The sequence below is a fragment of the Bos grunniens genome, chromosome 7, assembly GCF_055505025.1.
Source record: "Bos grunniens cultivar Pamir isolate PY7600 chromosome 7, Bosgru_T2T1.0, whole genome shotgun sequence".
NCBI lineage: Eukaryota > Metazoa > Chordata > Mammalia > Artiodactyla > Bovidae > Bos > Bos grunniens.
The window spans coordinates 38775248-38794125 of NC_141171.1; the positions used below are offsets into that span (position 1 = coordinate 38775248).

Here is an 18878-nt window from a genome sequence, read left to right on the forward strand (position 1 = left end):
GTTACCCCATGGACTGTAACCCACCAGGCTCCTCTGTCCATGGACTTTTCCAGGCAAGAATACTGGAATGGCTTGCCATTTCTTTTTCCAGGGGATCTTCCTGACCCAGTGATCAAACCCAGGTCTCCTAGCATTGCAGGCAGAGTCTTTATCTTCTGAAGCACGTTCCTTATGAAACAAAAAATAGAGTTAATCATATGATCCAGCAGTCCCACTCCTGGGCATGTGTCCAAAAAAAGATGAAAACTCTAATTTGAAAAGATACATGCATCCCAATATTCATAGCAGCACTATTCACAATCACCAAGTTATCCATTAAAGTGTTACTTAATGTTAACATAATAGGTTCATTGTTACTTTTTAATGAATTAATACTATTTTTAGCCCATATCAACAAAAGTTCGCTGGGAATCTCCTTATTTTTCAAGATTATAACATGTTCCTGGAAGATTTTTCTACCAAGGCCATGTAATTGGCAAACTGTTTTATTAAAAGGCCTGAGTATCTAAGATTATCCTGCTGTTACAAGACAAGGAAAGAGTAGTCTTAAGTCATTTTTTTTTTGTCCATGTGTAGGAGAAAACTGAAGGTGGTTATCAGTGTTAGGGTAATAATATGGTAAATCATAAATTAGAAAGTAATCTATTACTAGGATTCAAGAATCTATTTACACTTTATTTTCTTTTACCTTATTGCACCAAATACCATCTTTTCATCTTTTGGTTTCTTAAGATGGTTCATGTGATTTTCCTTCTTTTCTTCCTCTCTTTTTCCTATGTGTTTCCTTTACTCCCACCAGACAGATCCTCCTGCTTGTCTCCCATTCATCACCCAGAGTAATCCTGTCAGTTTCTTTTCATATCCTCCCTTAGCTCATCCCATTATGTCCTTCCCAGCAAAACTGTTGTGCTTCCCACCCTTGGCGTTTCATCACTGGTTATTCTTCAATCCAGACTTTTTTTCCCATGCCTTCTTTGAAGCCCTAATTCAAATGCCTTATTGTATATATTTTGTTGTCATGAATATCAGGTGAATAAAAGGCGAATTTTTTTTTCTGTTTTACAAAGGCCATGTAATTAGCATGTTATTAAATTTTGACTCAGCAGATACATAAGCATAGAGAGGAATTTTCTAGAGGGTATTCCATTATTGGGGTGGTTAAACTCATGTGACTCTATGTCTTGTGCTGACTGTTTATACCATCTATAAAATGCACTACTACTGCTACTGCTAAGTCACTTCAGTTGTGTCCGACTCTGTGCAACTGCATAGATGGCAGCCCAACAGGCTCCCCCGTCCCTGGGATTCTCCAGGCAAGAACACTGGAGTGGGTTGCCATTTCCTTCTCCAGTGCATGAAAGTGAAAAGTGAAAGTGAAGTCGCTCAGTCATATCTGACTCTTAGCAACCCCATGAACTGCAGCCCACCAGGCTCCTCCGTCCATGGGATTTTCCAGGCAAGAGTACTGGAGTGGGGTGCCATTGCCCTCTCCATAAAATGTACAAGGATAGCCAAATATGACTTTTGAGAGCATAGAGTACAGCCTATATGTGTTAAATAAACAAGTTCTGGAAACTTGTTTTGTAGCAACAGAACCTCTTATGAAATGAAGCCTTATTCTGAATCTGAACTCCAGTGTACAAAACAGGAGATTTTCTCTAGTTGAAGCCAGAGTTGGGTCTTAAAAGCACATTTCTGGACGCAACAAAACAAATGCCCCAAAACTTCTTTTATTGAGAAAAGGAAAGGCCCAGTAGAAATCATTTGAGGATGGTGTCACAAAAGTAAGTTTTTCATAGATTTTTATGTGGGAAAAGAAGCACAGTTAAACCAGGAAGATGCACATGTATACCTTGCTTATGGCTTTGTCCTTCATTATCTCTTCAGGATGAAACTTGCAATTACATGTTTGAGTCTAGCGTGTTTGAACATGCTAGTTTCTGGCATGAGATAAATAAGGCATTTATCATATTACGTATACGTGAAATCTCTTTACCTGAAATTCTTTATCTGTAACCATGATGTTTCACATTCAGATATGTAAACTGAGTCATTTTGAGTTAAAATCTTTTAAGAAGTGAAAATTCATTCTCGTTGCAATGTATATAATTAATCTGGTATCTGAAAACTTAGCAGGAAAGGGGAGATCTTATGTCTAACTGAAGTTCAGGCAAAAAATCACAGTAGTACATGTGATTTCTGTCACCAGTAAAAATCAGATATTATTATAGATATCTTGAAACCTTGTGTCCAGTCATTACTACTGCTAGATCTTACTTGTGTGTTACAGAGGACTGTATATAATTCTACTGTCTTGTTCTAACATTCTGTTCATTTTATTCTATGTTCTTGTATTAATTTTATGCATTTATAAAGTTTATTCTGCAAAGGGCCCTTAAGGTGTTAGGAGAGAACCCAACAAAAAATGATTAAAAAGTAATTTAAAAAAAAGAGAAAGAACTGACCTTATAGAGACTACTAATGTGCCAGGCACTGTGGGGCAATTAATTTTCTTATTTAGTTCTCAGATAGGTATGATTATTTAGTGTTCATTGCAGAAAATACTTTACCATTGAAGAAGTTAAAGTTCAGCAAGGAAAGTGAATTCCCCAGACTGATATGTCTTAGAGTTCAAATCTGATATCACTTAAAGCTTGTGCTCTTTATACTCTGGTCATTGTGTATCATTGATATTTATTTATAATGTGTTGTCTTTTAATGAAGAGGAAGAAGTTGGTGGGGAGGCGGGTTGTGTACATACATGACTTTTAGGGATTTACTTCTGCCCTCATTGCCCTAACCTAATTTTGCCAGTAAGATCTCATGATTTGCTGTGACTCTTAACAGATCCCCAGGGGTATGGTTCAAGTACATTGGAGAGGGAATACTCTTATATAAAAGTCTTTGTAAATAACTAATTAAATTACCAAGCCCTGGGCTGCAGGATAATTGGTTAGGAACTGAGCAAAACCTATTTCAGCTGGGTCCTTGTATGCAGCCTTGTGATTCTGAGTGCCAGATTTTTTGATTCCCACAGGAGGCAGCCTTCTGTGTTGTGATTCTTGCCCTGCTGCTTTTCATCGTGAATGCCTGAACATTGATATCCCTGAAGGAAACTGGTATTGCAATGACTGTAAGGCAGGCAAAAAGCCACATTACAGAGAAATTGTCTGGGTAAAAGTTGGAAGATACAGGTGAGTAAGCATGAAGGAGACTGACAGTTCTTTCACCAGCCTGTGTTTCTTGTGTTTAACTTTTTAAATAAATGGCCTAATTAAAGAAGGTTTACCCACTCCCCCATTAACTTTCCATCATAAAAGAAAAAAACTATATACTAAACTATATATCATCTGTAGAAGCTTTATTAATGAAAACAAACCCATAATATCACAAACAATGAAGATGCATCGCTAACATTTTGGCATATTTACTTTCAGACACACCAATACATGCACCTTCAAGATAACTGACCTATTGTTATTTGTACCCAGTTGTATGTGTTGCTTTTTCTTTTTAAAATTACTTGTATTGCATATTGTTGATGTTTGGTCACTGAGTCATGTCCAGCTCTTTGTGACCCCATGAACTGCAGTACGCCTGGCTTCCCTGTCCTTCCCTATCTCCTAGTTTGCTCAGACTCATGTCCATCGAGTTGGTGATGCCATCCAACCATCTCATCCTCTGTCATCCCCTTCTCCTCCTACCTTCAATCTTTCCCAGCATCATGGTCTTTTCAAGTGAATTGGCTCTTTGCATCAAGTGGCCAAAGTTTTGAAGCTTCAGTATCAATCAGTCCTTCAGTGAATATTCAGAGTTGATTTCCTTTAGGGTTGACTGGTTTGATCTCCTTGCAGTCCATAGGACTCTCAAGAGTCTTCTCCAGCACCACAGTTTGAAAGCATTAATTCTTCAGTGCTCAGCCTTCTAATGGTTCAACTCTTATATCTGTACATGACTACTGAAAAAACCATAGCTTTGACTATATGGACTTGCTGGCAAAGTGATGTCTCTGCTTTTTAATAGCTATCTAGATTTGTCATAGCTTTTCTTCCAAGGAACAAGTGTTGCTTAATTTTGTGGCTGCAGTCTTTTGGAGCCCAAGAAAATTTGTCACAGTTTCCACTTTTTCCCCATCTGTTTGCCATGAAGTGATGGGACCGGATGCTATGATCTTTTTTGAATGTTGAGTTTTAAGCCAGCTTTTTCAGTCTCCTCTTTCACCCACATTAAGAGGCTCTTTAGTTCCTCTTTGTTTTCTGCCATTAAGGTGCTATCATCTGCATATCTGAGGTTGTTGATTTTTCTCCCAGCTCTCTTGATTCCAGCTTGTGAGTCATCCAGCCCGGAATTTCACATGATGTTGAGTGCACAAAAAATATAATAACATGCATGATTTTAAAGAAATACTTGTGTGTGTACCTCCCAGTTTAAAAAAATAGCACCTTTGAGGTTCCCTCTCTGCCCCTATCTGAATCTTCTCTCCCCATCCCTAGAAGTAACTGCAGTACTGCATTTTGTGTTTTTTCTTTGCCTGACTGTATACATTTACCATATGTGTGTTTGATTCTATATGTTTTAGTCCTTTATATAAAGGAATTGTTGCTGTATTTTCTTGCAGCATGTTTTTTTATTTCTTCTTTTGCTCCTTAGATATTATGGTTAGTGCAGTGCTCGGTTCATTTGTATTTCACTCTTCCAGAGTGTTCCTTTATGTTTACATGCAGTGTGGTGTATTTATTTATTTATGTATTCTCATGTTTGAACTATAAACATTTTGTCTGTGTTTCTTGGTATATATGCACGGGAGTTTATTTACCGCATTCTCACAGTAGAATAGCATTGTCTTCCTAAAGGTTGTTGTTGTAATTTATATGCTTGCTTTGCCAAGCTGATGGGGGTGGGGTATTATTTGGGGGGTTCCATTTTTGTATACTTCTAGTAATTTTTCAAAGTTGCCCTCTTTAAAGGCCAATTTATATTTTGTTGTATAGTGTCCCACAGCAACTTCCATCATTCCCTTAATGTTGAATATTTAAATTGTTTACAGATTTTCATTTTTTCAGATTCCTCAGTGAACACTATAGTCGTAAAGTTTTGTCCATGTCTCTAATTACTTCCTATTATACATTCCTTGACGTAGAACAGCAATCTGAGGGCATATGTTTGGGTCTGTGAGCATGTGCGTGAGGGCGGCCTCTCCAGGCTTTTGGCACATACTGCTTGTTTCTTCTCTAGTTATATTGTAAGGATGCCCTGGGTCAGACATTAATGTAGGTTAGGGAGACATTGCTATTCTTTATTCCTCTCTCCAAAGTAGGATTCTTTTTAGTGCCTTGAAGCCTTCTAGAGGTTTTCTTCCTTGTTTTTACATTTTCCAGGTGGTGGCCAGCTGAGATCTGCCATCCTCGAGCTGTACCTTCCAATATTGACAAGATGAGACATGATGTAGGCGAGTTCCCTGTGCTCTTCTTTGGGTCTAATGACTATCTGTGGACTCACCAGGCCCGAGTCTTTCCTTACATGGAGGGGGATGTGAGCAGCAAGGATAAGATGGGCAAAGGAGTCGACGGGACATACAAAAAAGGTAACTTTATCTTTTTTGTTTCTTAGGCCAATGTAGATCTCTGTTGCCTGAGTATCTGCTCTCTGTTTGAATTAAATGTTTTAGAATTTATATACAGTCTATTAGCAGCTGTGTTCTACCCTCTGGAGCAGTATGTGGCTGCAGCTATAGAATTTTGCAGACAAGTTGACCCATATAAATCAGTATTTTTGAAGCTAACCTTTACTTAACTAGAATTTCCTTAAGGGGTGTTTCTTATCAATCCTGTTTTATCAGCATCCCATCAAGTAAGTACTGGAGTTTTGGAACTGTTTTATAGAATAAATACTTCAGTTTGCTTGGCAAGGACCAGAATCTCTAGCAGAGCTACATTTGTTCCAAGGAGAGTTGTTTTTTTTGTTGTTGTTGTTAAGAAGAAATAAAATTCAACCAAAATTTTAGAACAATATAAGATAGTGAAAGCACATACATTTTCTAAATCAAGAGTTTTTTTTTAAGCTGGCCTAGCAGTGAAGGGGAAGAGGCTTTTTTGAGGCCAGGAGGGTCTGACAGCGATATCTCTCCCTATGTAATGAGTAAGAGTTGCTTTGAGAATTCAGTGAGATAATATAAAAATCAGCCTGCAACACATATAGTATCCCATCGATGATAATTAGCTTCTTCCTTTAGCTGTCCTTTAAAAGGCAATACAGGTATCTCTTATTATTTGAATATGTTTGGACAGTGATGTGTAATATTTTGTCTACATAATGAGGTGAAGAGATTCCAAGCAGGTAGAACTTCTTAGATGGGGAATGAAGATGATGTACATAAGGAACTAGTTTGACAGAAGTTTTGTTTGCCTCCTGTTATTTCAAGGGTCCTCATTTACCTGTTGGAATGTGCTTTCTGTGCAGATATGGGCTGTCAGTACTAATACTACAGGAGTTTTGGTCTTGAGCCTTAGACTCTCAGGTGGTCAAGGACCAAGTGACCAACATCTTTGCCTGTGTAGAGCTGGCCACCATCAAGGCTAGGGCTGAAGTTGGAGCGTAGGAAATATTGCAAATCTGAGCCTGCTGAAGCTCTGTGATTCTGCTCTCTATGCCTTGAACTTCGGCTGGCTGGATGCCTCTGCCTTTAAGGAACACATGGTTTTGTGGGAGGACACAGTCAAATGGTCGTTCTTTGAGAGTGTTGTGGCAGAAATGTGCATGGTATGCTGTGGGAGCCAACCAAGAGCATGCAAAACAGTGCTGAGGATGACAGTATGGAAGTCGTGGATGACTTCTTTCTTAAGTGATGCTTTCAAGATAATTACCATTTTTTGTTTGCCAGTCCCTATTCAAAGTTTGTTTTCCCACTTTAAATCTTTGAGGCAACCCTATAAGTTAGATGCTATTATCTTTATCTTCTAATGAGGAAACTGAGGCACATAAAAGTTAAATTGGGAAAATTCTCTGGTGATTAGGACAACGTGTTTTCACTGCTGAGGGGCCAGGTTCAGTATCTGGTGAGGGAACCAAGATCCTACGAGCTACATGGCATGGCCAAAAGGAAGTTTAATTTGTTGCCCAAAGTCCCTGTGCCAGTAAGTGATATGGGAAGATTTCATACTCTAGCAGTTGGACCTCAGAATCCACACTCTTAACCACTACACTGACTATGAAAAAGTTACATTAAAATGTAACAAGAAGACAGCATATGTAAAAGTGCACCTTGAGTCTAACATGATGAGTTAGTGATCTCTAAGTATTTGGTAGAGTTTAAGCGTAGGGTTGGGCGAGTACCACTGTTTACTGATAAGGTAGTTTAGTTACATGGTCAGAACAGATTTTTATAAGTCTCAGTCTGAGTAGAATTTCAGGACCATGGAAAGTGAGAGGCTATATAGCCAGAAATGTCGATGAGATAGCTGTTTTAGTAGTTTGAAGCAGAGATGATGTGACTGTCACAGGGACTAGTCCGTGGGGTGGAGAGGATGATGGGTATTTAGCTTTTTCAGATTATTTAGACAGTAAGTAGATCAGCTAGGTAGCACATGCCAAATAATAGGATAAAGGAAGGAGGGAACAACTGCAGGCAACATAAACTGCTGGATGGTAATGAGGAAATGGAGAAAGAAGGGGTGAATCAGAGGGAAGATATTCTTTATTGTTTTGACAGATCATGGCGAGAGCAACAGAAGAAACTGGGAAATTTTGGAATTCTTTTCAGAGTTTTTAACCTGAATCAAGAGTGATTAATTAAAATTTTAAGTGGAGAAGAATGAGATTCTTAGGGTTTTTGTTGGACTTTTCAGATACTCCAGTCTTTTAAACATATGAAAGTACAGGACTGGAATGAAGATGAGCTGTGAAGATCTGTCTTTGTGTTAGGGTTGGTGTGTGTGTGTGTGTTAGTCACTCAGTTGTGTCTGACTCATTGTGGCCCCATGGACTGCAGCCTGTCAGGCTCCTCTGTCTATGGCATTCTCCAGCCAAGAATCCTGGAATGGGTTCCCATGCCCTCCTCCAGGGGATCTTTACTACTCAGGGATCAAACCCAAGTCTCTTCTGTCTCCTGCATTGCCAGGCGGGTTCTTTACCACTGATGCCACCTAGGAAGCTGTATTGGGATAACCACTGATATTTACAGAATGAGTTTTAGAAGAAGAGTAGGCTAGGTGTTCCAGAGAATAGATAGGAAGAAAAAGAAAACTTCAAGTTTCGTTTCTTCCAAAGGAACACACTATATTTTCTGGACACCTATGAGGCACGTAATTTGTGGAAGCAGAAAATTGGGGTCTGAGGAAAAGAATTGGGGTTCTAGGCAGTGACATTGCTGAGTGGATGCAGCCTGGTTGTTGTTAGGAGATATTATATGTGAGCTTTTTCAGATTATTTAACTATGTTTTTGTTTGTTTTAAATTTTCCTTTGAAACTGGTAGTCCATATAGGGCCATTGAGTAATGTGTTATGTTTTATTTTAATGCCATATATGAATACCCTGGGGACTGTGACTTACTTGAAAATAGAAATTGTATGTATGTCTTAGATTTTTGTCTAAAACATGAATTTTCTCCAACTTATAATGGAGAAAAGGCAAAATCACTCTACCCAGAGAGAAAGTGACTGTGTTGTGTTTTCTTAGCTCTTCAGGAAGCTGCAGCAAGGTTTGAGGAGTTGAAGGCCCAAAAAGAGCTAAGACAGCTGCAGGAAGATCGAAAGAATGACAAGAAGCCACCACCTTACAAACATATAAAGGTGAGAACAGACTTCAGGAGCGACCATGTGATAGGTTGCCCCCTTCCCACTCTGTTCATGGTGAGAACTGGAAGCACAAACACAGTTGCTTTTAGGTAGAGGCATGAGCTTAAAGGAATACAAGAACAAAGTGCCAGAGGACCATTTTTAGGACATTGTTTGTATTGATATTTTATAAAATCAACTGTCTGATGATACTGTTTTATTGTTGCTTTGGAAAGTCTTCATAAAGTGAATGGAATAGATTCTGTTCACAGTCAACATCTTGCGGTTTGAATGGCAGGCACCAAAGAGCCATGATAAAAAATGATAAACGGCCCTGAGATAGTGCGAATAATACACATGATAATTTCTTCTGGTAGTAGCTGATACTAAAGATATTTTAGGTGACTAGTCTGACTAGAATTCCCAAAGTCACAAGAATTCATGTTAAGTGTACTTAGGTATGCTAGTCTACTTGGTAAAAGAGTCATTGTCATTTATCATCTGGGTCTGGTAGACCTTGTGTATTTGTAATTGTTCAGTCATTTTTATGAAGAATTTACAGAGGTAAAAATAAAGGAATAGTGAGGAACAAACGTATTAGAAATCTTAGTGAAGTATTTGAAGTGAAGTGAAGTCGCTCAGTCGTGTCCGACTCTTTGCGACCCCATGGACTGTAGCCTACCAGGTTCCTCTGTCCATGGGATGTTCCAGGCAAGAATACTGGAGTGGGGTGCCATTTCCTTCTCCAAGGGATCTTCCCGACCCAGGGATCGAACCCGGGTCTCCTGCATTGTAGGCAGACGCTTTACCATCTGAGCTACCAGGGAAGCCCAGTGAAGAATTTAATTTACTAAGTACTAAAACATCTTTTGAAAACCTTTTAATCAAGTTAGTTTTGGTGCTCAAATATCAGACCACATGAAAGAATACTGTAAGCTCTATTAACAAAATGAAATTGCCCAAGTTCTTATTGTGAAATGTTTGTCATTCCTGGATAAGACAACTATATATATTTATTTTTGTCATTGGTAATGAATTAGTTGTGTACTCATTGATTTTTTTTTTTTTGAGTTTCTGAAGTCTGAGGTTTTCACTTAGAGATCAATTTCACCACCATTTTTAGAATCTAGTGTGTTTAAGTGTTTAATGTCTGTGGGACATTCTTAAACTATTTTGTTATTTATCTGAAGTTCAAATTCAGTTGTATGTCCTAGATTTTTACTTGCTAAGTCGAACAATCCCACTAAAGGTATACTGATATTATCTCCTGTCTTCTCTGCTTTCTGGAAAGATATTATAGTACTTTGAGTAATGCCGTGCAGAAACTAAACTGTGCCTGTTTCACTGTCCCATCAAGCCTTTACGATTCTGTCGTTCTTCCACTTATTTTTGTCTTTTTTAGAATAGTTGGGAATCATTGAGTAACAAAATGGGGTGATGAAATAGTAAAGAATTATGAGATACAGGAAAAGGAAACACTAAACATTTAGTGTTTAGAACACTGAAACTCCATAATGAAGCTTACATTTATAAAAGAGCATAATGGATCTGCCTGGTAGTATGCAATATAGAATGAGTTAAAATATCAGTCCTTACAAATAGTTAAAACTATTGGAAAAGAAAAAAGAAAACTTAAAATTGCAAAGACTGAGAGTTAAATGGAGTTAATTGTTCATGGAAACACAACACTGAATTGTAGTTCATCCTCAATAAAAGGGAAAGTAATTCCTGTTTCCACAGTCATAGATGTCACATATAACAGAAGTTAGGCACTTCAGGGTAGCTTGTCAACCATATTGAACCTGAGTATTGAGAGACCAACTAATGTCCTGTGTGATCTAATCATAAAATTTAGACACCACCTTCTTTCTCCATCTTTAAAACAAAGATGTATTTCCAGGGAAAAGATTAAACCAGGGGTTGGTAAATTATAGTCCCAACTCTGGCCTACCATGCATGGTCCAGAAGAACTTTTTTTTTCCAAAGAGTTTTTTCTAACACATGAAGATTTTATGAAATTCAAATAGTAGTGTCCATAATTAAAGCTTTATTGGCACCCAGCCATGCTTGTTCATATACATGTGGTCTGCTCCTTCTTCGGAGCTACAGTGACAGTTGAGCAACATGCACCAGAGATCTATGTCCTGAAGACATAAAATATTTACTGTCTGACCCTTTACAGAAAAGGTTTGTCAATCCCCAGCCCAGAGTGAGTGTAAATGCTACAAATATATATCTATGTTGTTCTTACTTAACCATGTATGGGGTTTTGTCTTGCTTTATATTATGTTAGGCAAGAAACTTATTTGAGATTAATATCAGTTTAGATCAGATGTCAAGGAAGAATGATTGAAACATACCTTTATGTAGAAAAAAGGAGTAGAATGCAACTATTTTGGATGGGGAGTGTCAGGTAAAGATAACCTTGAATCAAGGTGAATATTCAGATGGCCCTATGTGGGACCAGGTGATTGAGCTCAGCCCTGGTCTGCCGCCTTGGAGTTTGCCTTAGTAGGTCTGTGGTTTGCAGTGGCATGTGGTGAGAGTGCTCCTCCATTGTCAAGCATTTACCAGTATTTTGAAGAAGCTGGGAAGAGATCTGGCAGTGAGACTTACTGTCATTTTAAGTTGTTCTGGAGAACATTTGAAGACAGTATATTTTTACACACAGATTGTAGATTATTCCCCACAACAGTCTTGGAATTTAGGTCTTGCAAGTAAAAATTGACTCACCAAATAATGCAATTCCTGGACAATCAAATTTTATGTATAGGATAGGTTTTTGAAGACTCGTGATTTGACTGTTCCCATTTAGATAATATCAAGTAGAGGAAACTCGTTCCTTTAATTTTATTGAAGTGTAGTTGATTTACAGTGTTGTGGTAATTTCTGCCTATAGCAAAATGAATCAGTTTTATATATATAAAACATGGATTTTCATTATGGTTTATCACAGGGTATTGAGTATTGTTCCCTGTGCTATGTAGTAGAACCTTGTTGTTTATCCATCCTATATATAATAGTTTGCATCTGCTAATCCCAGACTCCCAATCCCCCACCCCTGGCTATGTAGCTGGACACATAGGGTCTGAGTTCCCCTACCAGGGATTGAACCACCGACCGCTGCATTGGAAGCATTGAGTCTCCCACTGGACCACCAGGGAGGTCCCCAGGACTCATTCTTATAGTGCATAAGTCTCTCTGTATTGTGGAATGTCTACTTTTTTCCAACACTGTTGTTAGTAAGTAATGGCTTCAGTATCATAGCAATTGGCCTCTGTTCTACCACATTGGATATTCAGGACTAGCACCACTAAAAATGAATGCTTAGGTGACATTGTTGTAGTCTATTAAAAAGATTTCAAGTTGTGATAGTCAATTTTAAAATATATCTTCATATATTGTAACTCAATTACTCAGAGACCTTTTCATGTTAAAGATTTACCACTTGAGAAAGGTGAATTTTTTTTTTTAATATAGAAGCTAATGTGGCGCCACCATGTGGCAGTAGCGGAAACTCAAATTTACAATTGACTTCGCTTGTTTAGTTGCTCAGTTGTGTCCGACTGTTTTGTGATCCCATGGACTGTAGCCTGCCAGGCTCCTCTCTCCATGGATTTTCCTGGCAAGAATACTGGAGTGGATTACCATTTCCTTCTCTATGGGATCTTCGCCGACCCAAGGATGGAACTCTTGTCTCCAGAATTGGCAATTGGTTTCTTTGCCACTGAGCTACCAGGGAAACCCAGGCTGGAAATTATGAATTTTTTAGAAATGATTTATTTTTAAATGTTTATTTAGACTGTGCTGGGTCTTCGTTGCTATGCAGGCTTTTCTCTGTCTTCATTATGCATGGGCTTTCTCTAGTTGGGACAAGCAGGGGCTACTCTTCTTTCAACGTAAGGGCTTCTCACTGCGGTGGCTTCTCTTGTTTTGGAGCGTGGGCTGTAGGCTGTGTAGGTTTCTATAGTTGTGGAACGTGGGCTCAGTAATTGTGGCTCCCAGCTCTAGAGCACAGCCTGAATAGTTGTGGTGCGTGGACTTAGTTGCTCTGTGGCATGTGGGATCTTTCCACATCGGGGATCAGACCCATGTCTCCTGCATTGGAAGGCAGATTCTGATCCACTGGGCCACTGGGGTAGCCCAGAGATGATTTTTTTTTTTTTTCTATTTGTGGTATTTATATTTTATGTATTGAGTGAGGCTTTATTTTTATATCAAACTGCCTAGATTTTTATTTCCTTCACCTTTTTAATTGTAAAAATATAGATACATAGGTTTTTTTTTTATCTTAACCATATTTAACTATACATTTCAGTGGCATTAAATGCATTCATGTGTATAACTATTGCCATTATCTCTTTGTATCTATGTGGTATAAGTATTTGTTTGTTTTGACTAACTTATTTCGTTTAACATAATGCCCTCCAGGTTTATCCATGTTGCGTATTGTGTGTCAAATTTCCTTCATTTTTAAGCTGAATAATACTCCATTATTTTTACCACATTTTGCTTATCTATTCATGTACTGGTGGACACTTGCATTGTTGCCATATTTTAGATGTTATGAATAATCCTGCCAAATCTTGATAATTCAAAATCATGTAAAATGTGATGTTCAACTTTAAAGAAATCTGCCTTTCACAGGCCCTGAACTGTCCTTAGTTGACTTGCCTGATGTACTGTAGTATGTGTTTCTTCTCCAGGTGAACCGTCCTATTGGCAGGGTACAGATCTTCACTGCAGACTTGTCTGAGATCCCCCGTTGCAACTGTAAAGCCACGGATGAGAACCCCTGCGGCATAGACTCTGAGTGCATCAACCGCATGCTGCTGTATGAGTGCCACCCTACCGTGTGCCCTGCTGGAGGTCGCTGCCAGAACCAGTGCTTTACCAAGCGCCAGTACCCAGAGGTGGAAATTTTTCGCACATTACAGAGGGGCTGGGGTCTCCGAACAAAAACAGATATTAAAAAGGTGAGGAAACTTAATCTTCAGTTTTTTTTTCCTTCTTTGCAATTGCTTAATACAAGTAATTCTTCTGATTAATATTAAAGTGTAAGGATTAGCCTTATTATAATATCTTGCCATATCCTTCCAAAATTGAGAGACTTGTAGACTGCTGCTGCTGCTGCTAAGTCGCTTCAGTCGTGTCCGACTCTGTGCGATCCCATAGACGGCAGCCCACCAGGCTCCCCCGTCCCTGGGATTCTCCAGGCAAGAACACTGGAGTGGGTTGCCATTTCCTTCTCTACTGCATAAAAGTGAAAAGTGAAAGTGAAGTCGCTCAGTTATGCCTGACTCTTAGCGACCCCATGGACTGGAGCCTACCAGGCTCCCACATCCATGGGATTTTCCAGGCAAGAGTACTGGAGTGGGGTGCCATTGCCTTCTCCGACTTGTAGACTAGATGGTCTCTTTTCTATATGATGTTCACTTACTGATCATGTTCATTATGTATGAGGATGAAAAAAATGAGGGAAATTCATAGAGATACTATGGTTTTGTCCACTCATTTGTGGAAATCCTGTAACTTGTAGTTAAGAGAGAGAATGGAAAGAGTGTGATACAGGTGTTAATCATCAACTAATGAAATAAAGTTTATTTTTACTTAGAGAAAAATAGTTTTGGATTCATAGAACATGAAGGAAAAGAGGATTAGGTCTTCTCTAATGAAAATGCAGTAACATCTTCAACTTGAAACTTGGAAGGACCTACAAATTTTTGATAAATAGATCGTATTATACAGTCTCTGGGAGAAGGCAATGGCACCCCACTCTAGTACTCTTGCCTGGAAAATTCCATGGACAGATGAGCTGGAGGGCTGCAGTCCATGGGGTCGCTGAGGGTCGGACACGACTGAGAGACTTCACTTTCACTTTTCACTTTCATGCATTGGAGAAGGAATTGGCAACCCACTCCAGTGTTCTTGCCTGGATAATCCCAGGGACGGGGGAGCCTGGTGGGCTGCCGTCTATGGGGTTGCACAGAGTCCGACATGACTGAAGTGACTTAGCAGCAGCATACAGTCTCTGAGTGTAATAAATCATATTTGACATTTGAATGTAATAAGTCTTACTCTGGTTATATTTTCTGAAGAATTTTATTGAAGTTTATTTCTAGGAAAGGAGGTGAATATGACTTGGTTGGTCTCCTTTAGTCATTTGCTGAGTAACTATTGTATATCTCCTTTGTGCCAGGCATGTTGCTGTGTGATGCAGTGTTCAGTAAGAAAGACATGTTCCATACTTTCCTAAGTTTACTTTCTAGATGGAGAGAGATATTGAACAAGTAATCACTCACTGTGGAAGCACAAAGGGTTCTGTAGGCATGTGACGAAGGGCCTGAAGCTAGCTTATCTCTGAGAATATTTTAAATTGAGACTTGAAAGATAAATAGTTGTTGGCTTAAGCTGGTGGAACATTTTAGCATTTTGGGTAGAGGGGACAGCACATAAGAAAACCAGTATGACAGTAGTATACTGAATAATTAGGACAGTGGCGTGAAATGTGGATGGGCAGTAGGCAGGGCATGTTCCATGAAAAAAGAATATAGTTTAGGAAAATTGACTTTTAGGTTCTTAGATAGGTAAAGGGATAAACCATTATAGTGGAGCTTTAGTTTATTTAACATCCATTTTGATCTTAAGGTGAATTCCAAGTTTTCTGCTGCTGGCTGTGGTACGAGTGGGGAGATCATTCTTACTGTTTAATAGTTGAAGCATCATATTTATGTTTTATCTTGAATAAGTGAAGTGAATGTGTTAGTCGCTTAGTCCTGTCTGACTCTATAGCCCCCCCAGGCTCCTCTGTCCATGGAATTCTCTAGGCAAGACTATTGGAGTAGCCATTCCCTTCTCCAGGGGATCTTCCTGATCTGGGGATCAAACCTGGGTCTCCTGCATTGCACGCAGATTCTTTGCCATCTGAGCCACAACCTTTGTTAAGTACAAAAGTACAGAGTGAAGTCACTCAGTCATGTCTGACTCTTTGCGATTCCATGGACTGTAGCCTACCAGGCTCCTCCGTCCATGGAACTTTCCAGGCAGGGGTACCGGAGTGGATTGCCATTTCCGTCTCCAGGGGATCTTCCCAACCCAGGGATTGAACCCAGGTCTCCTGCTTTGCAGGCAGACACTTTACTGTCTAAGCTACCAGGGAAGCTTTTGTGAATCTATTACTTTCTTTAATTTTTTAAAAATAAGGTATACCTATGAACACTGTTGGCACTTTTTGCCATTTAAGTCATTTCTCGTTCCAGGGTGAATTTGTGAATGAATATGTGGGTGAGCTAATAGATGAAGAAGAGTGCAGAGCTCGAATCCGTTATGCCCAAGAACATGATATCACTAATTTTTATATGCTAACTCTAGACAAAGTAAGTAATGGAAAGTGCTATTTCCGCTGTTATAAGCTTGTTTTTAATTAGTGTTGTCCCAGCTATTCTGTGTAGGCATGTCATACATGCCTAAAAAGGGTTTTACTGCATAAAACAGTGTCTTTCCCCCATGTTCATAGGAATTGCTTGATCAGGGTCCTGGAGTTGGATAAGGTTACTCATTTCTAGCTGTATATCCATGAGCAAAAGGCACTAAAGCTGCTTTTCAACTGTCCAACATAAGTTTGGGATGAGTTCTTTTAGTGTTTTTCCTATAAGATTAAAACTTGAAGCCAGAAAAATAAATAATAATTATTTTACTGTTTATTTTACAGATTGAAACACTGACTTGTTAATATTTAGTTAGTACATTGAGAAAGTCATAAAAATTGACTATAGAACTCAATCTTACAAACCCAAGTCAGCTCTCCAATTATTGAAATTTCTGATGAGCTGTGTTCCACTAGTGTCTAGAATTATATTTGGGATTTTTAATTTTTTTCCATATGTCATTTCCAACATGTTTCATATTTCTTTTTTAAAATTTATTATTTTAAAAATATTTTATTGAAGTATAGTTGATTTACAATGGTGTGTTAATTTCTGTACAGCAAAGTAATTCAGTTATACATATACATATGTTTTTCCATTATGATTTATCACCAGATATTAAATATAGTTTCCTATGCTGTATATAGTGGGACCTTGTTGCTTATGGGATTTATTTCTAATTCTGGCATCCTAATGCATTTTGTTTCTGTGTATGCTGAGATTCCTCTTTGTATGTGAGTATTGGGTTCTGTTAGGTTTTGCCCTGTCCCCAGCTTTTATAATAGACTTTTCTTAGTGTGAAACTTTGTATTTACCCAGTTGTACTTTGATGGTTTGTGAGATCCTCAGCTCAAGGTTCTCTGATCATTTGGGATGAGGTCTGGATGTCATTATTAAAATCTTAGGTGATTACTAATGTATAGCCAGGGTTCAGAAGAGGATACACCGAGAGGGCTGTTACTACATAGATTGCTGGGCCTCAGAGTTCCTGCTTTAGTATCTCTGAAGTGCCACCAAAGACTTTGCGTTTTCAGTGGATTCCGAGGTGGTGATAACTAGAGCTAGTCTAGGCACTACATTCTGGAAAAGTCAAAGTTTACAAATAGAAACTCCAGCTTATTAAAATACTCTAATTTTACTCAGTAATAGTGGAGGTCTGCTGAACAGCATCTCTTGGAATTCTAGGACCGGATTATTGATGCTGGCCCCAAAGGAAACTATGCTCGATTCATGAATCATTGCTGCCAGCCTAACTGTGAAACACAGAAGTGGTCTGTGAATGGAGACACCCGGGTTGGCCTTTTTGCCCTGAGTGACATTAAAGCAGGTAAGACTCATTTAAGGATTTTGGAACCAGGACTAGGACCAGTTTTTATTATCTAAAAACCCCATTTGTCCTGTAATCCAAAATGAGGCTGCAAACCCCCAAGGACACAAGACTATATTGGTGGTGCCTGGCGGGTACCAGGTCTGTTCTTATTGGTGGTGGAATGGTAAGACACATGTAACCTGAAATTTACCATTTTAGACATTTTAAAGTGTGCCGTTCAGTGGCGTTTAAGTCCATTCACATTGTTGTACAACTATCACTACCATTCATCTCCAGCACTTTTTCTTTTCCTGAACTGAAGATACCCATTAAACAAAAATTCCCTCTTTCCCCACTCCCCCAGCCTCTAGTGACCACCATTTTACCTTCTGGGTCTGATTTTTTAGCTGCTCTAGGAATCTCATGTAAGTGCAGTCATATAATAATTGTTTTGTTGTGACTGACTAATTTTATTTAGCATGATGGTTTGGGCATGCTCTCCAGGCGCACCATGCAGCTTGCAGGATCTTAGCTCTCCAACCAGGGATTGAACCTGGGGCTGTGACATTGAAAGCACTGAGTCCTAACCACTGAAGTGCCAGATAATTCCCTGTATGGTTTTAAAGGAATGAATTTCCAGACCTTTCCGTAACTTATATGAACTCCATAAAAATTGGGCTGCCTTAAAAATCGTCAGCAGTCTAGGTTTCCTTTCACAGTTGACTTTCATCCATTTTGTAAACCAAATAGCCATCTCTCACCCATCTGAACTTTATGGTTTATGAGCCCAAAGCTAAGAAAAACAAAATCCCTCACCTCTTGGGTGTCAAAGAACTGGACGTTTGGAGAATGCACTTTTATGTTGTGGCTGGCCTGGATGCCCATGCCTCTGCGAGTTCAGAGTGAACAAGTGAGCCTGTTGTGTTCAGCACAATATTCAGATGTTTAGTAAACTGGAAGTACATCTGGTAAGATTGAGAGGTTTGAACGTAAACGTATATGATGGATATTTTCCATCAATTAAAGCAACTTCATATTTAGTGTCAAGGTTTTTATGAAAAATTTGAAACATATTATATGACACGCTCTAAATTTTTTTTTAATATTTAGACTTATGTAAAGTTTGAGTGTAAGGATATACCTAATTTTTCAAAGTAAGTTTTTGCAGGAGTACTAGCAAAGTGTTTAAAGATCACTCTCCCGGGTGGTGCTACTGGTAAAGAATCCTCCTGCCAGTGCTGGAGACATAAGAGATGCAGGTTCCATCCCTGGGTGGGAACGATCCCCCTGGAGGAGGGCATGGCAACCCACTCCAGTATTCCTGCCTGGAGAATCCCATGGATAGAGGAGCCTGGTGGGCTACAGTCCAT

At 39.0% G+C, this 18878-nt stretch overlaps 1 protein-coding gene across 32 annotated transcripts in view; it reads left to right on the forward strand.

Moving 5' to 3' along the window:
* NSD1 (nuclear receptor binding SET domain protein 1) overlaps positions 1-18878 on the forward strand; it is a 154539-nt gene that overhangs the window by 122466 nt on the left and 13195 nt on the right. For all 32 annotated transcript variants that reach the window (XR_015167243.1, XR_015167240.1, XR_015167242.1 and 29 more), the window contains 6 exons: positions 3038-3194; positions 5379-5584; positions 8675-8787; positions 13479-13748; positions 16032-16148; positions 17385-17526. Coding sequence is in view for 25 of the 32 variants with exons in the window: in XM_086410889.1 (XP_086267015.1) it covers positions 3038-3194; positions 5379-5584; positions 8675-8787; positions 13479-13748; positions 16032-16148; positions 17385-17526 (1005 nt within the window). In the remaining 7 variants the exon portion in view is untranslated. The remainder of the gene's footprint in view (positions 1-3037; positions 3195-5378; positions 5585-8674; positions 8788-13478; positions 13749-16031; positions 16149-17384; positions 17527-18878) is intronic.